This window comes from Cyprinodon variegatus, unplaced genomic scaffold (assembly GCF_000732505.1).
Source record: "Cyprinodon variegatus isolate N-32 unplaced genomic scaffold, C_variegatus-1.0 Scaffold708, whole genome shotgun sequence".
Taxonomy (NCBI): domain Eukaryota; kingdom Metazoa; phylum Chordata; class Actinopteri; order Cyprinodontiformes; family Cyprinodontidae; genus Cyprinodon; species Cyprinodon variegatus.
The window spans coordinates 373,909-400,272 of record NW_015151161.1 but is presented as its reverse complement, the minus strand read 5'-3'; the positions used below and the strand labels follow the sequence as shown (position 1 = coordinate 400,272).

The 26,364-nt window shown below is 35.2% G+C and overlaps 1 protein-coding gene across 2 annotated transcripts in view; it reads left to right on the top strand.

The window, feature by feature from the left end:
* LOC107097584 (rab11 family-interacting protein 5-like) overlaps positions 1-26,364 on the top strand; it is a 44,297-nt gene that overhangs the window by 6,380 nt on the left and 11,553 nt on the right. For both annotated transcript variants that reach the window (XM_015394781.1, XM_015394780.1), the window contains exons 2-3: positions 17,416-17,927; positions 21,132-21,705. In XM_015394781.1, the coding sequence (XP_015250267.1) occupies positions 17,416-17,927; positions 21,132-21,705 (1,086 nt within the window). The remainder of the gene's footprint in view (positions 1-17,415; positions 17,928-21,131; positions 21,706-26,364) is intronic.

Below are 26,364 nucleotides of genomic sequence, written 5' to 3'. Positions count from 1 at the left end.
AAAGGCATTAGACAAATCTTGCTTTTATGGGCTGCTTTAAAAGAAAGAAAAGTTTTACTGTTGTTCTATGAGTTTTTCTGATTTATGTCGAATTTAGAAAAGGATGTTTTTTTTTAATCTTCGAGCTTGAAGAAAATTAATGGTGAGAACTAATACGATAGATTATGTGGTTAAGGTAAACAACACTGGACATGGTAATACCAGAACAGTAACGATATAGTGTATCTTCTTTTGCGCAAACAATGCATTTGCACAGCAGAGCATGACAGAGTCATTTTATCATTAAGTTATTGCTGCAGCATTTTTTTAGTAGCATTTCCATTAATGGGGAAGCAGTGGCACATAATATGTGAGGTCTCATTTGTGACTATTATTACCCTGCAATCTTTTTAAAACGTCCAAAACAAACTATGGCAATGGTGATCAGATTTTATAGATATGTGAAAGCATTATGATGCTTACTATGTTGGACAATAAACTGCTAACAGTCGACTAAATGCAAGTCTTTCTAACACTTTGACGGAAGACTAACTTGTAAATGGGTTGTTGTTGATATGGCATATGGTCCTAAACTGTTTGGTTAACCCCCTTGGTCAAAGATAAAACCGCAGATGGTTTGTCATGACTAGAGGTATTTTTTTGTGCTGAATTACTGGTGTAGAAACTGATTACTGGAAAGGTGGGCGTTGAGTGAATTCCCCTGAAGGGTCTGCTAGGAGGAAGCTAAGAACAGCCTGATCAAAACGTGTTGCAAAGCAAAGTGAGTTCTGTGGTATATTTCAAGATTTAAAGGTGGATCATGAATTATATCAGTATTTATATCACACAATACCTATTTTTCTTGTAATCATGCACTTAGAATATTGTATACGTATACGGGGTTGTGTATTTGTATTCTTCATTGTGGAACATTTAACTCAAAGCTGCAAGGATGCATCTGTTCCAGTTTTAGCATTTTCCAGCAGGTTTCCTTCCATGTTCACCCTTTATTTAGCTCAATCCGACTAAAAATTATGCCAATCTTTCCTGTCCCTGCTAAAGAAAATCTTCTCAGACATAATGGCGCCATTTTTGACTGTAGAGATGATGTTTTCAAGGAGCATTGGTAAGGTTCCTTTTCCACTACAAACTGTTTTGATAAATTCCAGTCCCATCTGTCCAGAACACCTCCTACCACATTTCTTTTTCTTTTTTTCTATGAAAAATGTCTTTGTTCTTTTCAAACCGTTCAGTGTGGCCTGTGTTAGTCATAGTTGTCCTGTCAGTATGTTCTTACATACATTTGGGTTATTAGTGACGTCTTGGCTTCTTCTCTGATTATTTCAGGTGGACATCCATTTTTGGAACATCTTTTCTAAGTCAGGATCATGAATTCAACTATCCTTTTCCCTAGTGAGAGTACACAGGACAGTAGATATATTCTTACATCCGTTTGGAATCTATGCACAACTATCTGTGATTCAAAGAAAATAAGAGGTCTGAATACTTTTCAGAAACACTGTATACTTCAGATTTGACATATACCTTTTTTTCTTTTCATCTCTGTCTACTTCATCCATGCCCTGCGCCATCATGTTAGGCACACCCGTGATGTTGCATAAGACCTTTGTAAGTGAACATCTGTTTGCAGAGTTTGCTGAGCAGAGCGTGTGTGTCTGTGTGCATCCAAATCAATCCCATGCCAATGAAGGACAGCCTTTTAGAACCTTTAGTCTGGACAAACTGCTGTATATCCTAATGGAAAGAGTAGGTTACATAAGCATGTGGCCTAAAAAAATCCACCTAGATGATATAAATGTAGCTCTGCTTTTTTAATGTTATATTACAGTATATTAAGTTGGGCTGAAACAATTAATTGAATTAATTGTGATTAACCAATTTTTGAAATAATTGCCAACTAATTTAATAATCGATTATCGTTAACTGTATAGATACTGTTAAACATGCCTTTAGCTGACAGAGCATTTAGAGCATTAATTATATCAAAATTGTAAAAAACAAATATAAAAACTTGTTGCAATTAAAATAAAAAACAAATGTTTTTGTCTGTGAATATGCTCTATCCAGAACTCCTCAGGTGTAAAATTTTTTGTTTTACCTGGTTTAATTTAATAAAAAACAGTCTTCTTTAAAGTAGCACTAGACATCTTCCAGGCATGTCAGTAAAACTAGCAGCAGTTCAGCGGACAGGATAAATGAACGGTATCCGGGGCGCGTTAAATGTTACTAAGCAACATTTAACTGAACTTGTTGTGTAATAGCTTTCAGAACCCTGAAGGATTAAGCTTACTTTAATAGGCTTAATCCCAGTGCATCTGCACATCATTTTCACAAAGTTTCTTTGAAGGTGGGACCTTGTTAAATACATTGCTAGCTTATTTAGTTTCCGTTTGGGATTAATAAAACATTTTTCAAATTTTAATGAATTATGTTATCTCAACCTCTACTGCTGAGCTGTTGATGACCAGTGGAGCGTGGTTAGGCCGGTTCTTCCTGAAGTCGATGATGATCTCCTTCGTCTTCTCCACGTTCAGGACAAGGCTGTTTTCTCTGCACCAGTCCACCAGCTGCTCCACCTCCTCTCTGTAGTCCAGGTCGTTGTCGTCTCTGATGAGGCCCGCAACCGTGGTGTCATCTGCAAACTTCACGATGTGATTGGTGGTGAACCTGGGGACAAAGTCATGTGTCATGAGGGTGAACAGCAGGGGGCTCAAGACGCAGCTCTGAGGGAAGCCTGTGCTCAGGGTGATGACATCAGAGGTGTTTTGTCCAATCTGGACTGACTAAGGTCTGTTTGTGAGGAAGTCTCGCAGCCAATTTCAAAGATATCAAAGGTATCATATCAGATGCTGTGGGATGATGGTGTTGAAAGCTGAAGTGAAGTCCAGGAACGGCATCTGCACACAGGTGTTCTTCTCCTCCAGGTGTGCCAGGCTCCGGTGGAGAGTGGAGGAGATGGCGCCCTCAGTGGAGACAATGTGATCTTTAACCAGCCTTTCGAAGCACTTCATCATGATGGGAGTCAGTGCGACAGGCTGGTAGTCATTAAAGTAGGTGACTTGAGGCTTCTTTGGGACTGGAACTTTGGGACATGCTAGTATTATGCTTTAGCAAACTGAGTTGCATGAAAACGTCGACCACCTGAGCAAGATATGAGTTTAAGGAGGACTGTAGCTCTAGGTTTAGAAACGGGCTATTTATGTTGTTTTTTTAGAATATGCTACTTTCTTAACCTTTTTAACCTTAAGGCTGTCTGGAAGCTAACAGGATATGTGTCGCTCTTGACACAGGTTAAAATGGTTCTGAAAATATTAGAGGGTTTCATGGGACACAATAACAATATATTCTACAACATACTGTATAAAAAAAATGTAACTTATGTCATTTTACTTTAAAACTTTTGTTTTTTAAGCATATATAAAAAAATATACAAAAATGTCTTAATCTTTTTGTAACTGACCTTTTTATTTATATTGACTTAAAGGACAGTAATTTATAAAAACATGAACCTGATCCCTAATGTGTATGCAGGTGCATGCTTTTTGAATGCCGGTGTGTAAGAACGTGTGAGATTGTAGGAAAGTTTGAGCTGTGGTCAGAGATCATCACATCCAGATGTGGAATGTGCTGTGAATCTCCCGTTCTGTCTGCTTCACTCATGGTGTATGGTCTAAAAGAAAGTCCTGAGTCAAAATTCTCAACCTTCCTTGGGTGTTGGCCTAAAAAAAGAAGGTAATTAAAATGTTGCATTAGGTAACAGTAACACTATAGAAGTAGGCCAGTAATGATGACCTTGCTTTTTTCTTTTAAGGATCATATTACTTTTAATATCTAAGTAAAATTCCACTCTGATAAGAATTTAAGCTGTTGTTTTTGTCCAGTGAATATATTTATTTTCTTAAACAAGAAGTTTTTTTTTAAACCAATTTGTAAATACATTTAAGTTAGAAGTAGTGTTGCACCGATACCGGTATCGGACAGGGCCCTGATACTGCACTAAAATGTTGTTATTTGAGATTACCAACAAAATTGGGCACCGATACCATTTTGACAGCCAAAAGTTTTAAAGGTAGGCAGCAGCTTGACCAAAGCCATGATGGCAATTATTTTACATACAAATACTATGCAGTTCTTCATATATATACGAACACAGGAATTTCAAACAGATGGTATCGTATCGGCCGATACTGCACACCCAGGTATCGGTATCGGGGCAAAAAATGGCATCAGTGCAACACTAGTTAGAAGTAAAACACAAACCGTTACCAGGAACTTTAAATATTTGCACAAGAAAACCTCTTAATCTCTCATCCTCAGTAAATATGTGTCACCACTGGTATTTTAGAAAGTAGCTTTAAGAGTTTTAACACTGTATGTGTGTATTTGATGCTGCTTCGGACATCTCATTTGCTGTGTTTATTATAGAATTTGCTTGTAGGAGATGCTTAAGACAGAATGAAATGTAAACGTTTTGATCATGTTGTCATTTTTTTCACATTGACCTCTTTAAATGCAGAGCTCTGTAGCACAGACTGCTCAGGTTGTCACTTAGACGTCTAGAGATCGCGATGCAACTTTTTCATTGCAGATAGAATTCCAATATTGCATTTCTGAGTATTAATCAATACTGATATTGACCCGATATTGGGGTTGTCACGATACTAAACATTTCAACTCGATACTGATACTAAGGAAAATATTCGATACTCGATACCATTTTCCATATCACAAGGATAAAAACTCCAAATTTCAACAGAAATTTTTTGATCAATAATTAAAGTACAATAAATAAACAAATACAATAAACAATAAGAACAACATTTTGAGGTTGCTGTGCACAGTATTAAGCAAGCTTGATAAAAAACTTTTTAAGTATTGATACTTTTGACAACCCTACCCGATATATCTGCACCGGTCATACACACTTTTATTATTCTTTCTGTAGTGTTGCATGTTAGAAAAGGCCTAATCAAGGAATTTGAAGAGTCAACATCAGTAGATGACCCATGTATACTAAACAAAAGGTTAAATAAACTTTTAACAGAAAGAGTTAGAATTGAAGTACAGTATGTCTATCACAATTCCTCTATTGGAAGAGATAGACCGATAAATCTGCTGTCCAAAATTTTTGGCTAAAATTTGTGTTTTTCTTTTTTTTTTATTTGTTTATTTGACTGATATGTGCATGTATTTATATTTGTCAATTCATTAGTGCACCAGCAGGCATTGCTTTAGATCACGTGAGGCACACGCACTGCCACTCCCTGCATTTGATATCAGCTGTTAATGTTTTGTTGGATTCGATAATGTTTTTTTTATGCTTATATTAATACTTCTTTAACACTTGTTACCATTTCGTGAAGTTTATCATCTTAATGAAGGAGGAGAAAGCAACATTGCATAAGAAAATCAGCCCAAAATATCGGCTGTTATTGTGGGGGGCTGATGTCAAAATAATATTGGGCGCAAAAAAAATAAAAGATTAAATAAAAAAGCTGTATCGGTAAAGCTCAAGTAATAAGCCAATGCTTTGGTTTTTGCTTTTTTTGTGGAAACCAAAGGTAATGGCTCATGTTATTGGTGACACTTCTTTATTAAATGGTGTGGGGAAAAAACCCACAGAAAGAGTTGGTGACCCAATATCTGCTGAAAGAGTGCTAAATGTCAGGTTTTATTGCCAAATCTCATTTGCCAATACTGGAAACCTACAAGTAAAGTAAAATACTTAAGATTATGGTTGAAAAAATGTTATAATTTTGGATTATTTTACAGTCAATCTTTGATTTAGCCACATATGTGTCTAATCAATCTGCCTTTGGAAGAGAGGTTCGATATTTACCTTTTAGAAAAGCCTGATGGCTAACTTTTGTTATGCTACCTGCTTAGTATGGATAAAAAAGGGAGCTATTTCAGCTGGAGGGTATCTCCTCTGTGGATCAGGGAGAGAGGAAGAATGGGAGGGGTTGTCATGATGGATTCGGGTGGAGTATTGTGATTTCCTGTTTTTTTTTCCTCTTTTAGATAGGAGAGCAGATATGGTGTCACGGTCTGCAGCTCCCTGGAATGGGATTGTTAACGACTGAATACGCCTGTCCAAACTGTCCCCCACAAATTCCAAAAATTGTTGCCGCACTCAGATTTTTGTGAGCGTTAAATCTGGTATTCATAACCTTTTACACACTGCAGCAGTTCAGCCTTGTGGGACTATGGTTTTTGTGTGGGATGCTGCTTTACTGATTCTTTTTGGAAACAAACAGCTCTGTATGTGGGCTGCTTTAGTCTCTGTAACAGGATTCAAGCCTCTTGTCTCTTATCTTGTGTTCACATTTTGTTATTGTCAGACTTACTCATGCATCACATGACCCACAGATGTACAGCCCTAAATAGAGCCTTAACTCGTGTGCATCAAAGGGGAAAATCGCTGAAGTGTCACATGTACGTTTTTAGGAAACAATTTCAAGTCTCACCAAGCGTTGTTCACATTTTTCTTGTAAAATTCAGCTCATTTAAAAAAAGTGAACTCTCTTTCTGAATGATTATAATTCACGGCTTAATAAAATCAGGAGATTAATAAAATAACTATTTTGAGATTGCAGTGATTGAAATATTCCAGTTTAAAGGCTTTTTTCTTATTCTAGTGAATTCATTGAGCACAAAATAACAGAAATGAAAAATGCTAACTAAAATATTATCCCATGAAATCTTGGTTTTTGAATGATCCTTAAAATAAACAAACAGCACAGGTTCCACTCAGAAACACTTGCATGCTGTCTTTTTCTGGCCTGCTAGTTTTAGGAGCTGCACTACCTGAGCCTTCCTCTGTGGGCTGTAGACACTGCCTCATGTCCCCTCTAGGGGTGTAAGAACTGCCAAAATGCTAAATTTACTAACACATTTGGATACTCTCCGTAACTTGTAGCACTTTTTTTTTTCTTTGAGTACTCAAAATTTTGCCAAACATTGTTAAAAAGCTAATGAGTCTTCATTGTCCTTATAATAAACTGTTGGTACAATGAGGTGAATTTCGTCTCGCTATCGTTGCAAGCTAATTGTTTTGTCAATGAAAGTTTGATTAAGATTGTTAAAATTGAAAAAAAGAAGCAATTTAGCATTGAAACTTTAAAAAACTGCTTAATCAGTAAAATAAATAAAAAAATATATTTTTTCCTATCTTATTAAACTTTCATTAAATTTTTTTTTTACAGATTTTTTATTTTGAAATGTAATTCTAATTTTTTTCAGATTAAGTTTTATGAATTGCATTTTTCTAAATAAAAATGTAATTCTATTCATTTTAAACTCTGTACAAACACTCGGACCTAATAAAAATGTTGTTGCTAACATCCATGCACACCAATGGAAATGCATCTTCGCTTCTCTAGAAGAAAGCAAATCCCCAGAAGTGAACGTGATGAGGAAAACCCAATTTGGAAAGGAATGCTGTCCTTCAAACTCAATACCAATATAAAATCAAATCAAATCTGGAATATAAAGTAAAAGAAAATACTGATAAATAAAGCAAAGTTACTCTCAAAACTATATGATAAAGTTTTTATGCTTTCATTTTTGGATTGCATTATGTATTTTTTATTTACAATACATGTTCTTTGCTTGCAACAATCATTAATAAATAATAAGTACAAAATGGAAAAAAGTTCATATATTAACTCGTTGTAAAAACAACACATAAGCTGATTGTCAATATGGCAGGCAAACTAAACTTAAAAAAAAATGAAATGCATAAATGAACGTTTTGTTTTGTTTACCTCAATTACAATCAATTTATTTCATTTACCTCGCCACATTTTTTTATTAAATAAGAAAAAGATAAATTCTGTCTTAAAATACAAGTTTAGACGATATGTTGTAGAGCATTAGAAAGCTTTTGAAGTATTTAGATTAAGCCTGCTGTGATGCATCCAGATTCTTAACAAACACATGGAGACAGTGGACTGAAGCAGCAGAAGAAACGCTTAACTTCCTGGCTTTATATTCTGTAAGAATAGAAATTATCTCTTTAAAACCTTATTTAATATTTTTCTAAGTTACATCAGGAAAATGTGTAATTATAGTGACAATGAGTTTATTTTTGTGTGGATGTTTGTAAGGGGAATCCCTTGCTTAGCTCCTTGTTCCTGTATTTATGTCCACCTCAGCCCGGCTGCTAGGAGTGGGCTGATGTGTCAGGAGGAGGAGGATTGAGGCTATTGTTGGAGCACTGATCTGAAACTTGAGTCCTTCTCTCACAAGCAGGCCTCTGAATGCCTGCACAGAAATCTGGCTCCAACTGTTTTAAAACAAGAAGGTTCAGAGCTGTTGATGTGTAGCTGCAGACTCCATGACAGGGATGTAATTTGATGAAATGCTAAGGAATTTTCCTCTTTATCTGAATAAGAGAAACTCTGTCCAGACCGGGGAGATTTAGGGCTGTGTGTTTTATGGGGAGTGTCACTTCTTAAATGTTCAGTTGTCTGGAAAGTATCTAGAGATGCACGCAAATGTGCCTTTGTTGTCATTCTGGAGCTAGAACAGTCAGACGCATTCCTTTTCGTTTTATTTGCTCGGCTCCACCTGATCGTCACATTGTGATTCTCATTGTTGGTTTGCTTCTTGTTTTCTCTGGCATGCTTCATGGGTGTTACCGTGTTTTTAGGGCTGAGCTTGAGGTCAGTAGCAGGATGATGATAATTACATAACAGCCTGCGCAGTCGATGATGTGACCTTTTTTTTTCCTCTCCCCTGCAGGCCTCGGTTTTGCCTGTGTTTTTGCTGTAGCACAGACTCTTCCCAGTAATCACATTAGAACAGAACGGGGCCTGTAAATAAGATGGTCTGCGTCTGTGATTTATGTTATCTAGCTGCTGACTTATCTGGGTCTGTTGCCACCATTAAATTAGATATTCCTCTTGGTTGAATAGATTTGTTTTGATCTTTTTCCACACACAAGTTATTTAAGGTTATTGAATTCTCCAAACAAATCTGTGCTGTTGGCAATTACAGACAACATCAACTTTGTATTCTAGTACACAGGTATAAAAACTATTTGAAAGTAATATTTAAAGAGCATAAAAAAATCAAAATAAAATAAAGTTGTGATAAATTTATAGAATAACAGCAGGACAACATGTACAGTATTTTTATAAGTTTATCATCAAAACATTAAAAAGGTAATATTTAAATATTATTTAGCTTTACGAGCTGATTATTTTTCTCAAGGTATATTATAGTTTTTAACAGTTATGGATTCAGCAGCATTAATATTTTCCATCACACCATTTCTGCACAGTGTGGGGTTTCCTAAGCATGATAGGTTTCGCTATGGTGGCCCACCATATTTAAGTTTTAATTTGTTAGTTTTAGTTTTAATTTGAAAAACAGGAGATTTTTAAATTTGAGTATTCAATTCCATTTTAGTGTGGCATATTATTGACTATACTTCATCACCAACGTTCTTTGGTCAGGGTTTGCTCCAGCCCTGTGATGTTGCAACATGGTGTTGCAACATGGCGGCACACCACTATTCATCTGGCTGTTACTACACTTTTCTATGAGGAATTATTTCTATATGTGCAAAACATGAATTGTCAAGGAAGGATGTCAGCTGTTCTTACTGAACATCCCGGGTAAATACATTTAAGTAAGTTATGAAGAAAACAGTTTTCTTAAAGCCTTAATTGCAGGTATCACCAACTTCCATGTTCACAGGAAGATGGCCTGCATGTTTTTAAAGTTCTCCATTTTTACATGTATAAAACTCTCACTATCAATCTTTGCAGAACTTGTCGAGCCTCATTAATCTAAAAAAAAAAAAAAAGGAACCTCAAACATCTCAATGTATCTATATCCAGACTTTTTTTAAACTAATTTCATACTATTGTTTATTTTGTGCGTCTGTCATATTGCTCTTCCTATATAACCTTTATCCTTTCATTCATTCTTGGTTTTGTTTTGCACCTAACCACCAAATATATTAAGTAAATTTTGCTCCATTATTGAAGAAGAGGTTTTGAAAATGGCCATTTGCAAAAATATGCAATCCAGACATTAAACTTTGAACTTCTCAACCAAAAAAAATGCTTTGAGAGTAACTTTGTTGTTTTCCCAGATTTTTATTTCTTTAAAATCTGTAAAAAAATAAATATAAAAATTAAATATGAAAAAAATTCAAGGAAAAGTAAAATCGATGAATAAACACCTGAAGTTTTTTTTCTATAATTTTAGTTCAATTTCTGAACCTTCATTTTTCTAAATTGTTTACAAAACATATTCTTTTCTTGGAACAATGTTGCAACAAAATTCACTCCATAAAAAAGCTAATTCCTCATACTTCTTATTCTGATGGCATTCTGAAGAGGTAATAAAGCGATTTATTAAGCTTTGTTAAACATTTTTTGCTAAACAGCAACAAAATTTATCAAATTAAACTAAAGTGACTAAAGTAAGGTGGCAGGATTGTGCCTAAAATGAAACAACACACTGAAAAAATGATCTAGGAATAAGTAAAAAATGAATTAAGTATATTTACCCTTAATTTGAGTAGGTAAATTAAATAGTTTTCCAATGGAATGATTATTTTTATTCTTAAAATAAGATAATTAGATAATATGAACTTGAAATAAGACAATGCAATTGTGTTTTCTTATTTTAAGTGTACATTTTTTGTTCCATTGGCAAAATGTCACTTTTACCTCCTCAATCCAAGAATAGATGCACTTATTTTAAGAAAAAATGACTTATTAGATATTTTCCAGTGCAAGAAAATCCTGTCACAATTAGTAACTAAAGGCACACCTTCCACCCATCTTATTGAGAGAAACTTAATATTTTTTCTGTAGTTAACAAGTTATAGGAAGCTTCAAGCTTCTATGTGAAGCAGCAGGCTTTAGGCTAGCAACAACAGGAGCAAAAACTGAAATAATACCAAGCTAATATCGATAAATTGGACTCTATGCATCTCTGCACAACATGTATGTTTGGTTAAAAATACCTAAATGTAGAGGTTTTAGTCTATATTTTTAACTTAGTCATAAATCGCAACAAATATAAAGAAATCAATGTTCTAGGTATATCTTTTATGATATAAAAGTGGAATATTTTCACAGTTGTAGCAACTGCTGTTTACTATATCGCATGAAGTTTTTTTTTATCATTTCTTTTATGCTAATGGAAAAGCATTTTCATTGGAGCCTATCATACCAAGCAAATCTCTCACCAGTTAGTCATTGTCTGGAGAGGATATCATTGCCTTATTAGATTGTTTGCCTGGCAGTGCTTTGCATCATCTTACTGTAGAGTAATAAGGTAAAGATGAATTACCCTGTGAAAAGGAAACCGAGACCAGAGATCTCAAACGGCAAAGGTGTGAAGCTCCTTTTAGGATCACACTCTACATGTTTAGACTCGTGGTATTGTTTCTTTGTAGTCGGGGGATTTTATGTTTAATGTTTTTTCTTCTGAATTTGTCTTTTTTATGTCACAACAGAGAAGCTCACCTCTTGCTCAAGGCTTTGAAACTTTGAGCATCCTGTTTTCGTACATTCGCTGCTGCAGGACTGGGTTTCAAAACAGAATGCAGTGGTTAGAAGAAAAAAAATGGTCATTGTCCACAATGAATCATGATGAGCAAATATGATGTCTTGCGAAAGTATTCACACCCTTTGTAAATGTTTTAAAATACAACCCAAACCTTCTGTGGGTCTTGTGGGATCGACCATCATAAAGTTCTCTACCAAAAGGTTAACCCTCTTGCTCTGGGTCTTTCTCTACCAGCTTTACTCAGTTAATGATGGGTTAGCCATTTCTTCTTTGCAAAGATCTCCAGCTTTGTCAGACAGCATTGGTGTTGTCTGTAAATGAGGCTAAGGACTCTTGCCCCAGTTGGATTTATTTCTAAGCTGACGAGACAATTCAGATATATGAATGTACATAATATCTATGCCTTTGCATAGTAGCAAAGAGTAAGTTTAACTCTGATCAGCTTATCCTCTTTAAGAGAATTGATCCCCACAGCATGATGCTGCTGCCAATGGTCAATGGAAAAGATGCTTTAAACAAGAATTAGCTAAGCTACTGCAGTCCCTATTTAAATGTTCTATGTCAAAGCTTTAAGGCATTTTCTAGAATAGCTTAAGGTTATAAAAAAGTCAGTTTAACTATATTTAATGGAAGTCACTCCTAATGTTTTGCAAATACTTCTGCACCACAGTTAACTATGTATTTTATGGGATGTTCAAATCAGATTCATTAAAAAAAAAAAAAAAGCTTAGAATGCAAAGAAGAGTTTAGCATGAAGATAGCCCAACATCACAGGAAATAGAAATCTAAAGGCAGGTTTCCTCTTGCTTTCCAGGTAGTGGTTAAAATTTGCTGTTGGTTACAGAGGTGCATGTTAACTGGGGAAGTTTTTCTCTGTCATCTATTATTATCTTTTTTTTTCAGCAGAACAGATTAAACTTTCCTGTGAGTCATGATGTGGTTCAGTTGTTGGCGTTTCCGCAGGTGCACCTCTCTGCCCACTCTGAAAGAATTTACAGTCAGCCAAAAACATGCTTCTTGTCACCTTCGTACAGGACGCTCAAACGAAAACTGTTTCGCTTCACTTGATCTGATCTTATGGGGACGAAATGAATGTGACCTGATCTGACCTCACCTCACACTCAGAAGGGATGTCCTGTTTTAGAGCAACACAGATGATATGGCCCTGTTTAGATCTGCAGTGCTTTAAACTGAATATTAGTGCTAAAATGATAGATGATGTGGTTTATTACGAGCACAGAGGACTGTACATGTATCTACGTTTTTTTTATTGTTTATTTGTTTTATATGTTTGACAAATTGGTATATTTATAATAAAATAAAATGATAAGACAAGCAGTGTATGGACAAATGCAACAATGTCGCTATATATAATTTTTTAATCATTTTATTTACTAAAAATGATTTGATAGATTATGTTTTGTTTTATCTTTTACTTTTATTAATTTAATCCGATGGGCATCAACTCATCGGGATTCTAGTTTCCAAGTTAAGCAGGATGGCATTTTTTACCGATTGACAAAGGTTGATATGAGCGCACAGAAACAGCTCCACACAGTGTTAAGAGAGATTCCACAGAAGCAATTCCAAAGAAGCAATAAGAGCGAGAGAAGTAGCATGAACTCGTGGCTGTTATATATTTGGAAAAATTCATACTCTATACAAACCACTCTTGGGGAACACCGGCCCTAAAGCAGCGGAGACATGTTCCCTGGAGTGAAAGTCTCCAGGAAATTCAAAAGCACAATTTAAAAATAGGTTATTGATCCTGAAAGGATAAATGAATATTGTTTGAACTCTAGGTTTTTTTGTTGTGTTTTTGTATTTATTTTTCTATTTCTCTCACTACTTTTTTTAATGCAAAACATAAATATTTTTCAACCTTCTTGTTGATCTTTTCAGCTTTTAAATCCTGTTCATCTTGTTAGATTCACACAGACTCTGTCATCCTTGCATTTTGCTCTACTTTGCAAACAGAAGACATTGTATTTGATGGTGTAATTCTCACCAGATCAGTGTAGATGATGGAGATCCATCTTGCATCAGAGATAGGGATTGAATCTACTTTTACTGCATGACAAAGCAAAATGTACCAATTTCTAAAGGCTGGATGAGCAAAACAGAAACTCTAGTATGAAAAGATGAAATTAATCTGGAATTCTCTGGCTCTACATGCATGAATGGATCACACACTTATCCATTATGGAGAGACACATGGCACAATGCTTTAATGGTTATGGAGATGACGAGGAAAATAAAGTCTGTAAGAATACAGAGGTTATGTATACCAGGAAGAATGTACCTAATATTTAATACAATCTAGATGAAGGGTGACGGTTAACATAATGGTAAAATGGCAAATGAGGAAGGATGTTTGTGAACTGGTTTGAGTTCCACCTTGGAGAATAGAAAAAACAATGGGACATAAGTGGCGTGGAGAGTGGCGTTCTAGTGGTCAGGGCATATTTGCAAGAAATGCCTAACCATTATAGGTATTACTTGAACATTTACCAGATTACTGAAGTCTTAAGTTATAGAAAGTTGAATATTTTTGTTGTTTTTACAGGCAAAATGGACACTTGTGTTTTAAAGGAAATGTAAGGTGTAGTCAAGGTTCTGAACAAGTGATCAGCAAAATCCCAGTTATTCCATTTGTTTCCAAACATGTAAGATAAGCAAATGGAACTGCAGTATGTCCATCCAAATGTTTGTTTGCCTCTGAAGGTTTACAAAATGTATGGTGTATTCTTTAGTTTTTTTTGTCTTTATAGATACCTTTTGAAAAAATAAAAATCAACCCAGGGTAAAAACAACAATGTCTGCCTTTAATAAAGATGCCTAAACCCAAGGTTCATGTCAGATTGTTTTTTATTTCTATTTCCAGCAGTCATTGGTAAATCTAAAGAGACCAGTTAACCCAAGGGTTATATTTTTGGAAAAAAAAGCACCCATGCCAACACATCCTCAGTGGAACAAGCAAACTATTAGCTTTATACACTTTAACATTTTTTATTTAAGGTGAAATATTTCTACAATTTGGTGGAAAAATAATCTTTTCTGGTTCTGTGAAAGAAGTTTTCTAGTAGAACCAATCAGCAGTTAAACAAGGTTTTTAATGTCAATATAAACAGTCCTAAACTCCACTACTTCGAATCATTATCCTAATGTTCAGATGTGTTGCAACTCATTCACCAAATGTTCTGAATATTTTTTTTCACCCCTTTTATTATTTATTTATCTTTTATTTTTCGTTCCTCTATAGTTTTTAGAGCTTCTTAATAACACAGGGTTAGTGGTTGGCCTTGTTGCTTTGCGGCAGGAGGTTCTCTGTTTGATTCCGTTTTTTTTGCATGGAGTTTGCATTTTCTCCCTGTGCATGCGTGGGTTCTCTCCGGGTACTCCAGCTTTCTCCTAGTCCAAAAACATGATTGTCAGTTTAATTGGCTTCTCTAAATTCTCCTTAAGCAGGGATAAGCATGACAGAAAACGGATGGATAGATGTTTGATTCTCCGCAAAATATTTTTAGTAAAGCCACCTTTTGCTTTAAGAGCCTAAACAGGAAAGTGTCAGCTGAGAAACTAGCTAATGTTAGCTTGTTATTATCTCTTTGTTTTTCATGACCTGATTATTTGGCCCCATTTTTGTTTGTGGTTCTGAAAAAAAATGTGTTTGAAGAAAACCCATAAAAACTTTTTTTTTCTTTTTGTCTCTCTTCATTGGTGGAGCACTGGGCTTTAATGTTTAAGTATTAACTAGAGGTATAGCAGTTTACCGTCCTGCCTACACTGCAAAAATTAAAGATCTAAAAATTACTTAAACATTTCTTAAAATAAGTGTAATTGCCCTTAAGACTTGTAAATACGATAATCTGGGATGGAATGAGTATTTTTGCCCTTAAATAAGGATAATTTGAATATTTTATACTTGAAATATTTTTTTTCTTTATTATTTTAATGTGGAAATCATTGGGGGAGTTACGGTTTTCACACTTTTATTTCTCTGTTTTCTAATCAGAAACAATTTGGAAGTTCAGTAAAGTATTTAATTAGGTTAGTATTAAGGGTGAACCCCTTCTTTTCTCTTATAGGAGGTAGTTCCCCTTTTTGTTTTTTACATGAACATCATTGGTGACGCACCACCTCCTACTTTTATTTCCTGTGTAAAATAATCACCAGCTCACTGGTAAAAACAGTTTAGCAGTTTATAGAACAGAATTTGTTAGAGATTTTAGATCTGTTTTTTTTTTTTAAATGTTAGATGTTTAGGTGGTCTTGACTTTACTGGGACCACTCCATGGGTTAATATGAATGAATATTATTATATTGTTGCTAGCAAATAATACATTTTAGAAAAAAAAAAGATGATTTACTGTAATTTAAATGAAAAATTGAAACTTTGTAAAACATTTTAAATAAAACAAAAAAAGGTACTGAGAGTAGTTTTGCCATTTTCTAATTTATTAGTTTTTGCAAGCTTAATTTTTTGTTCAATTTTGTTTTTAAAAACATTTCTTAACGGTTTTATATTTTTTATGTATTTATTTTAATCAGCTTCCTGTTTTTCAGATTGAATTTAACAAACTGCTTTCTAATCAAATAGCATTTTACAGATCTCATTCTCTTTACTCTATGTAGTGAGTTTTGTTCTATTATTGCTGAAAAAAAGGAACAGGTTTTGTAAATTGAATTTTGAAAAATAAAAAAAAACTGTAAATGAAACTTCAAAAAGGTGTTGCTAAAAAAAGGTTTTCAAAGTAACTGCTGTTTTCTCAGACCCCACTGTAAAAAAAACATCTAGTTTTTCATATTCACACTTTACGTATTTGATTTGCTGAGATCGAGTTTCACAAATTGCTTTCCTTTGAAATGTCATTTTCTAGATTCTCTTCACTTAAGGCCCAAACGCTCACACTTAATGCAAATATTGACCAATGCGATTTTGTTGCATATCCATGCAGACCAATAGAAATGCATTATTGCTCCTGACACCAAAGGAAAGCCCTTCCCTAGAAGAGAGGAGAGTGCGATCTCTGAACAGATATTTGAAAATAATTCTTTAAACTCAATCTCAAATACTAAAAGTAAATTTTAACAAGAAAAATATGTTGTTTTTATGTATAAAAACCTTAATGAATAGAATTTGAAAATATAAAATGTGTAAGAAAAATTTTGGGAAAAATTACTATATAGAAAAAAAAAGAAATGGAGAGAAAAACTAAATTTAAAAAAGAAAATGAACATAATGAAACAGAATTCACACCATACCAGCCATCATCCTCAGGTTCTGGAAAAAAAAAAAAAAAAAAAAAAAAATCTGTATGCTTGATGACAAAGATATCTACTACAAGTAAAACAATGTCCTTGTGTCTCATGTGATCCAACTTTTGTTTCAGATGGTATAGACTCAACTCCAAGACGGGAAAGAAAGAGAAGGAGAGGGGAGACATTCAGNCTGTATAACTGTATAATCATCACAGAAAGTACAATTTGATCAAATCATCTACACAAGGCATGTCTGATTCTGGATTCTGTGCATGTATCCTGTGCAGCGGTTGGCTCTCTTGAACTAATTTCAACTTTATTGTCGACACGTCGAGATTAAACTCAACTTGACATTTCGACTTTATTCTCGAAATGGCGAGTTTAAAGTCGACAGGGCGGGTTTAATCTCGTCATGGCAAAAATATTTTTTCTCTTCATGTGTGGCCCTAATACTCCGTCGTAGAATTCACACCATACCAGCCATCATCCTCAGGTTCTGGAAAAAAAAAAAAATCTGTATATATGCTTGATGACAAAGATATCTACTACAAGTAAAACAATGTCCTTTTTTTTGGAAACCGTGTCCTTGTGTCTCATGTGATCCAACTTTTGTTTCAGATGGTATAGACTCAACTCCAAGACGGGAAAGAAAGAGAAGGAGAGGGGAGACATTCAGGTCACCATCCAGTTCACCAGAAACAACCTGACGGCCAGCATGTATGACCTGGTCATGAAGGACAAGGGAGCCTCCACCTTCAGCAAACTAAAGGAGCGCATGAAGGGGAAGAGGAGATCTAGCGATGATGACTCTTCTTCAGCTGTAGTGCAAGGCGGATACAGCACCCTGCACAGGATGCGCCACAGACTGCCGAGTGATGGCGGAGGAGAGGAGGACTATGAGGACGATGAGGGGGGTGAGGTCCGGCGGAGCAAGATGAGGACCTTCTTTTTAAGAGGGAAGTTACGGAAGTCATCAGACACTCGCTCCAGCACCTCTCTGGGCTCTGAGAGCAGCGAGTCGTCGTCGCGGGGTGGGAGCCTCAGTCCGACCGCTGGAATCAGTGTGGTGGTGTCGGACCTGTCCAACTCCCCCAGCAACAGCAGCAACTTAACTGCAGACAACAGTCCAGGTGAATCACACTGGAAGATTATTTCTTGTTACAACTCGGTGCTGTGTATCATACACTGCAAACAAAAATTTTATCTAAAAATTTTTTTCTTAAAATAAGTGCATTTTGTCTTGAATTGAGGAGGTGAGACAATTTACCAATGGAACAAAACAATTAACATTTGAAATAGAAAATAATTGCATGGTCTCATTTCAAGTGAACATTATCAAATGATCTTATACTAAGAGTAAAAATACTGATTCCAATGGCAGATCATCTTATTTACCTGCTCAAATTAAGGGTAAATACACTTAATTTAAGACATTTTTCACTTATTCGTAGATTTTTTTGCAGTGTATCTTGGATCTACTCAGGTTCACGGTTACAGTCTTATATTTTTCTTTTATTTCAGTCGTGTTGGGAGGTTTGTTTAAATAATGAAGGTTTTAATTTGAAAAAGAAAAAAAATACTGGTGCAAAACTGTGGTCAGGTATTATCTACGTTTTAAAAATCTTCACATAATCTTATTACATTATAGTTAACTGTAAAACTATTCCTAACCCTGACAGAGTTTGATTTATTTTCTTTTTATTTAACCCCAAAGTTTCTGTTTCCAAAAACATGTTTTGCCTAACAGTAACCAAACCCTTTATTAAATTCATAGCCAGCTTTATACATCTTTCCATTGATATTTAGAATAATTTTTCATCATGAAGCACCAAATAGTTGGCCTTTGAAGGCCTCCTAGCCATCATCCTAATCTTCAAATGTTGCCACAGATTCCTAATCTGACTTAAATTAGACTGAGCCACTCCAAAANTTGCCACAGATTCCTAATCTGACTTAAATTAGACTGAGCCACTCCAAAACATGCATTTGAAAGAAGAAACCTGCTGGAACAATAAATATTAATTAAAATTCAGTCTAGGTGATCAGAAAGAGGTCTATGGCCACAAAGATCTTAGTGAAACAAACAAATCTGAAGATTACAGTCTGGTGGCTTCTCTTGTGTTTTTTGTTTTGTTTAGGCTGCAGAAAATAAACATCTTGATAATTAAATATTTGGATTAAGAATTTAAGCAAAACAAAACAATATTCCTACACATCATTAAATTTTAATTGACGAATTTAAAATATTTTAGGTTTATAAATGTTTATATTTGTAGTTTTGTCCTGTTAACTGCTGTAAGTAGGTTATTCTTTCGGTAAATGGACTCTTTTAGGATCTGTGCATCTTTATTTTAGGTAATGTTTCGATTTGGTTGCTAAATTAGCCAATGAATATTTAAATAATCGATTAATCACAATTTGAATAATTGTTTTATTCCCAGTTTTGTTGGCATCACATAAATTTCCAAATGGTTCGGTCGACACCTTTAGGATATGCCTTTAAAAGGATTTATTATCAACCTGCAACAAGAAAACTAGGATATTGTGAATATATTAATGGTTTTAACAAGGGGTGCTTTGATATAACTTTTTATTTTATTATACAATACCCATATTGCACCTTTGACAATTGAACAATACTGATATTGAACCAATATCAACATGAATCGTACATCCCTTAGTAGGGATGTGGAGAGAAAATTGATTTGTCAAAATATCGTGATTTTCTGCTGACCGATATAATATGAATTTTTAATTTCCTAATATTGATTAAAAAAAAAAATAAAAAAAAAAATAAAAAAACTTTTTTACTTATAACAATGAGGAAAAAATGGGCCTCTGCACCGCCACTCTGACAGATAGAGCTGTGGAGCCCTTTCGCTGTGCAGTGCAGCACCATATCTGTAGTTGAGGCAGGCTCAGATGAGCAACATAGATACAAAAATAACTAAATGCTCATTATCTTCTGATGAACATATACAGCACTTGCTTTTTATCTATACACTTCATTTTGATAGCATTTTTAATTTTGATATTCTTCCCATGGGAAAAATATCGCAATATAAAGTGATATTGTAATATTGTGATATTGCCTTGTAACCCAAGTATTGTGACATATACAGTATCACAACACAACATAGCTCTCATCTCTTACTGATCCTTGTATTATTTTCAATGCGTTGAAAATTTCAACAAAAGTTGAGTGTTTCCTGTTTGCAAAAGATTTTAGATGAAGGCCGATGTAATATACTGCATATTTGCTTTTTGGCTGATATTGTATCGATTTCTGATATCAAAGCCTGTTCAGGAAATTCATAGAATTAACCTGAAATAGAAATTAGTGCATAGGGGATTGCCATATCCTGAACGTAAAAAAAAAAAAAAAAGATTCACAGGTTAATTCTATGGATGATTTTAATTTGTGTCTTTTTTAATGCTGTAATCTACTAATATCTTTTTTTCCCCTGAATGATTTCCCCTGAAGAGCTGTGATCAAGAAAAAAACACAAGAAGAGCGCTGAATATATTTTCTAGTATTTCAATTTGGTTTTAGATCCTTGCATTTGTGATTTAGTGCGGCTAGCTTTAATTTAAATCTGCAATTTCTGGGTTAACCTTAACTTTGAGTTTCTCAAAAGGTTTTGAACTTTTCCACTGGGACTGAAACAATTGATACGATTAATTGAGATAAATTGGATTGTTAAAATAATTGTCAGCTAATTTATTAATTGATTAATGATTAACTGGTGTGTATAGACTATAAAACATTACATGCATACTTAGAGCAGTAATTATACCAAAATAGTAAAAAAAATATGAAAACATTTTGCATTTAAGATGGAAAACCTTTTTTTCTGTCAATATGCTCCATCTCAAACTATTTTAAGTGGCATAGTTCAAGCTTCGCCTTGTTTAAATTCTGTAAAGAAAAATCTTGTGAAGAAAGCTTTTGTCGTCCTATCATTAACTGAAAAGTCTAAAAACTTATCAACACTGTAAAGGATTTGGAAAATGATCATTAGTTGAAGCACTAATTTCCATGTTAAACAGGTTAAACAGAGCAACTGTTCTGTGATAAGTTCAGCCTTTCTGTTCCTCCGAATCACTTGCTCTGTTTCAGCTTCAGTGAATCAAAGCATGTTTGGAAATGTTGTAGAATTTGATTTAATGTTTTTCAATTACTTCTTCTATATTTTTCTGCGTCTTTTAACTTCATTTTAAACCTCTTATAGAAAATAGCTGACTGTCTTTTTCACTTGCAGTGAAGATTGTTGCTGTTACTGCTACCTTAAATCCTCAATTCTTTTTATTTACACCTTATCTCTCTGTTGCAGAACACACAGCAAACACGTCTCCTAAATCATCCTCTCTCAGATGTGATTATGGTGATGAGGCTGGCGAAATCACCATTGCAGTGCCGACGGTTTGCGTTAATGGAAGCCATGCATACAAAAACCAGGCCCAGGATCGAGGCTCAGGAAAATCAGCAGGTACTTTAGGCCTGGGACTGTTGCAGAAGTCAATGCCCCACTCCGTTTCACTGCAAAACCTCAGTACCAGGTCCTTCACAGACCTGCCCAAAGGCCCCGGTGGAGACGGGCGTCGCTGGTCTTTTGACAGGGCTGGCGAGGAGGAGAAGGCAGCCATTGCAGCAGCCCTGGAGAAAAGTGGCCCCATGCTGGGTGAAGAAGAGGAGCGGCCAGAACAGGCATCACTGCCAAAAGCTTCTAAGGCGGAGTCGGAGAATCAGGTGAAAAAGCAGAGGAAGAACTTGTTCTCACATGGGCGGAGTGAGTCTGCAGGGAAGGGTCAGAGTCAGTCCAAAGACGTGTCTGAACAGATCTCGGCTGCCACCGAGGAGAGACACAGAGCCTGGTTCGGATCAAAGGAGTCGCACAACAAACCCAGGTGAGATGCTCGCTGTTAGCACATGACATGTCAAGGCTTCTTTAGCTACCATCTAAACTTACACTGATGAATAATGCTAGGATAAAATAAAAAACACTTTTTAAAAAATACTTTGTCGCTATGTTCTCTTAAAGGATGGAAAAAATACATTTTAAACACTTCATCTTTATTGTCATCAGACCAGGTTTTACAAATTTAGATGTTTAATCCTCTGAGAACTAAAAATAAATGCAACACAAGTAAGGAGCAAGTCTATAGCATGCATTACAATAGAGAAATTAATTCAAAAAATAATGCTCTTATATCAAAGTTGTTCATTTGGCTTGATCTATATTTTAAATAAAATTTATTTTTAATGCCAACCTCTATCTTAACCTGTGCTTCACTTCCAAACCTACAAAAATACCCCCATAAACGTTCCCATTTGTTTGCTTACATACTAAACAAGTTAATCGGTGCATTTGGTGACCTTTCAATAGAGGACGTCTGGTCAAACCTGTTCGGTGTGTCACACTGATTGCCTGATCTGCTGAACGCAGTCATGTACATTTCAGTCCCTTTCTAAGATAAACCTGTTCCTCAGACAGCTAAAGAAGTCCTCTAAGGCCACAGTCATAGTAGGTGTTGCTTTATTTTGGTATGTGTTTTCTTGATGGGTGGAGTGCCTTGCAAAAGTTTTCACACCAATTTTCTTCACATTGTTTAAGTATTCTTTTCTGGGATGTATTTTGTGATAAACCAACACAAAGAAAAGTAGAATTATGAAGTGAAAAGTAAATTCTATTTAGATTTAAGACTTTATTAAATCTAAATAAAAGTCCTGGAACTCACTCGGATATTATGCAAGGCAGTGGTTAGGTCTGAGCAGTTATTGGCTTTGCAATATCCTGCATAAATTAAATCAGCTACTGTTCTTAAAAGGCACAGAGTTGTGTTATTTGACATTTTTAAAATGTATACGTTAGTAATAGGGCTGGGTATTTTGGCCAAAGTCCTGAATCGATTCGATTTTGATTTATACAGTTGTAAATCGATTAATTTCGATTCCATCTGTTTTTGCAATAATGAAAGTGAGTCAACTGTGTTTCAAAATACTCATGCATTTTATTTTTTCCTGTCACATTAAATACAAAGTGCAAACTTCTAAATCAGACAGTTTAAACTTGAGGTGTGAACAAAACTGTCTGAAAAGTGCAAACTTGTTTGTGAAAAGTGAAAAAGTGAAGCCTCACTCGAGCAAGCAGACGTGACACAGCAGACATGCATGAGCTGCGTTATCTTCAATGCACAACGCATATTTGCAGCGTTGTCTGTAACAACTACAGCTCGTTTGCTGGTCAGCCTCCACTTGTTAATGTCATCAGTCAAACTATTGGCTATATTTGCAGCTGTGAAGTAATCTTTGTGGTCTGTAGCATGAGATGCAAGGCGCCACTCATTATCAATGTAGAGGGAAGTCACCTTAATGTCACATATCCAGCACATTATCTTTAGCTGTTTTAAATCCAAAATGGTTCCAGACATCAGACTTCAGGCGGTACAGCTTGCTGAGCAGTGTGTTACTTGGGTCAGCATTTGCACACGCCTGCTCATTTGAATGTGAATTATAAAACTAATCTATCTCATTCCCTAGACATCGATTTCGCTCAAATGTAAAGGCATCGATCCAAAATCGATTAAATCGATTTTTTACCCGGCCCTAGTTAGTAACACACTCTGTTTGCATACAACACTTCTTTAACTAAGTACATCATCCAGCTACCATAGTATTTGTTATTTTTGTCTTTTAACCTTTGTTTTTACTCGGTTTGTTAGTAAATGTAGCCTTTCTGTGTAGATTTACCATAAAAACATCATGCGAGCAGAATTAGGTCACTGTTCATGTGTGTAATTGTTTAATAAGGCAAAACAATTGTGGAAAAAAGGAAATAAAGAGAAGGCCCAGATTAAGTACTACCAACTGTAAAGATTGGTTTTATAAGTTTGGAAAAAATGTATGTATACAATTTCTTCCTCAAAAGTGTTTTATTCTGTTATGTTATTTATGTTTTTAGTATTTTTTATTCCTTTTTTACACTTTAAAATGTCAGAATTTGCACAAAATTAGTTAAAAAGATTAAATCAACAGTTACTCAGTCCTTTAGCAGCCATTCAATCAAGTAGTTTTTTACTGTTGAGTAATTTCTTAGATGACTCCTTCTTCCTTTTATTTAAATAAAAAGGATAGTAGATCTGTTTTTAGTTGAGTAGAGTTGTAAGTAAAGGCCGCCTCTGGCTGTCACATACGACCGCAAAGAGATTTCCAGCTAGCACGTACATCCATACATGCAGTAAAAGTAATAACTTTTCTACATAACAGTGACTGTAAAGTCTTGCAACAATGGACTCTGGAAAAGCAGGCTTTGAAGGTCAGGACACGATGAAACCCTGGAGATGAATATCTAGAAAATTAAGTTTATTTCTGGTTAAATCTGCCCAATCGATAGCTGCATTATGCTACGAGGATGCTTTTCCTCAACCGTGACAACTAAGGTAGGGTTATAGGACAAGAAAATCCACAATACCCTTTTCAAAATGCATATTTTTTAATTTGCTGATCATTTTAAAAATGTTTCACCCCCTCTTTTTCCACTTAGCAGTCATGTTCTACTTTGTTTCTCTGTAAGATGACATCACGCTAAAATGTGTGGCTCTAACAAAGCCTGTCCTCTACAGTCTAAAGTGGGACAAACACTTGATGTCAAATACAAAACGAGTTCAGAGCATTGTTGTGGTTTACTTCCTGTGTATCAGTGTTATGAATAAAGCCTCTGGTTACAGCAAGTCTGCAATGCAGATGGAGGAGAGGAGCCACTCTTATAGTGTTAACCTTGTACAGCCCATAATACCCCTATGGAATAATATACCTCTGGCTTGGAAACATGATCTGGAAAACTCACTGCACTCTTTTAGACTAAAGGGTGGATAGGTTGTTCATTTGTCGGTGAGGGGTAGGAACAGGATGAAGGTGTCCCTTTATTACTGTCACATGTGCTCACAGTTAAGATGATCTTTAATTAGTTATTTGGTTTTTGCGGTCTATTTTTAAATTATCCTGAGCTAAAACTTATTTTTCTTTCCAGTAATCTTTTAATCAGACGTCATCTAGCTCTTTCCGAAATATTGCAAAAGTATTCATAGGACACTTTGTCTTATTTAAGCTTTAATGGATTTTATTGGGATTTAGATTAGTAGGCAATAGTGCGTACATGTGAAGGATGAACGGTTCTAAAAATTCTGAAAATCTGAAATGGGTGTGTATTAGCCCTCATTAGGTTGAAAACTGGGGCTGCATATCTAGAGAGGGAAGAAACAAACCCCACAGCATAATGCTGCCATCCCAGAGTGTTGTCATGGTGATGAGTGTGTTCAAGATGAGGTGTAATGTTTGATTTCCTCCATTCATAGCATCTTGCATGTCGGCAGATGTAGACTAAAAGCTTTATTTACACTGAGATATTTGCAGTGTTTTTTCTTTAATCGGTAGCGGCCAATATACACCATTATTTACCATGATTTGAGATCCGTTTGTTAACATTCTACTTGATTTGTCTGTAAATGTGTGTTTCTTGTTTAAATTTAGATGCTAGTGATATTTGTTTGTTTTTTTCTTACTTATGATGTGCATGGAGGTAGACGACGCAATATCACCTAAAGTGATATCGAATTGACATTTAAAAAACTGGCTTTACGCCACATCAACAAAAGCTGTATTTAATTGCTCACTTTTTTTTTCTTGTTCTGATGATTTTATTTGATGATGCTAGAGTAAACGGGGCTGAATAAATATCCAAAGCACACTGAAAGAATATGCAAAGCTTCCATTTTCCTTCAAATTTTTCTTCCCTTTTTTATACTTCCCTTCCTTTGTGTTGGTCTGTGACATAAAACCTTAAAGCTAAAGTGGGTGGTTTTGCAGGGCACTCCATAGTCACATTCTTCAAATAATAACATAAATAGAAGCTCTTTATGCTGGTTGTGGTGAAGTCACACACCCCTCTGCAAATTCTCCTTAGATTCTGAGGTTGGCTCACTGCACCTACATGCCATGGTGCAGAGCCATGCACCATGGCTCAGTTAAAATACATATAACTCCTAACAAAAGTCAAACTTATTAATAGGAGTTGTGTATGTGATAGTCCCTGTTAAAGGACGGTTCTATGCGTTCTTGCAATTTAATTGACTGGTTTAAGATGCAGAAGGAATATCTCATTTTAGTTTATACGCTGCTCTTGTTCCATAAAGCTGTCATCTGCTGCCTTTCTTTTTGCTCTGTGCTTCTGCAGCAGCTCAGATGGAAAGAATATTTAATTTTCAAATTACATTTGTTAGTCTTACAGTATTTGCACTGCTTTGTTTAATAACAGCAGTCATCTGTTAATTAAAAGAAAAGCATAAAATTAGATTTATATGTGACCGCTGAGCAACAAGAGATTCTAGATTAAGGGGCCTTGTTCTGACCTTTAGAGTTTAAAAACAAAACAGAGCAGATGGAAAACGCTGTCAGAGGAATCTTTTTTCCATGTTCACTGTAAAGCTAGTATAAGTTTATAAGGTCTGAATTCTGCCAAAAAGCTCACACGTGTTATAAATACCCAGATGAGCAGTTTAATACAAAAC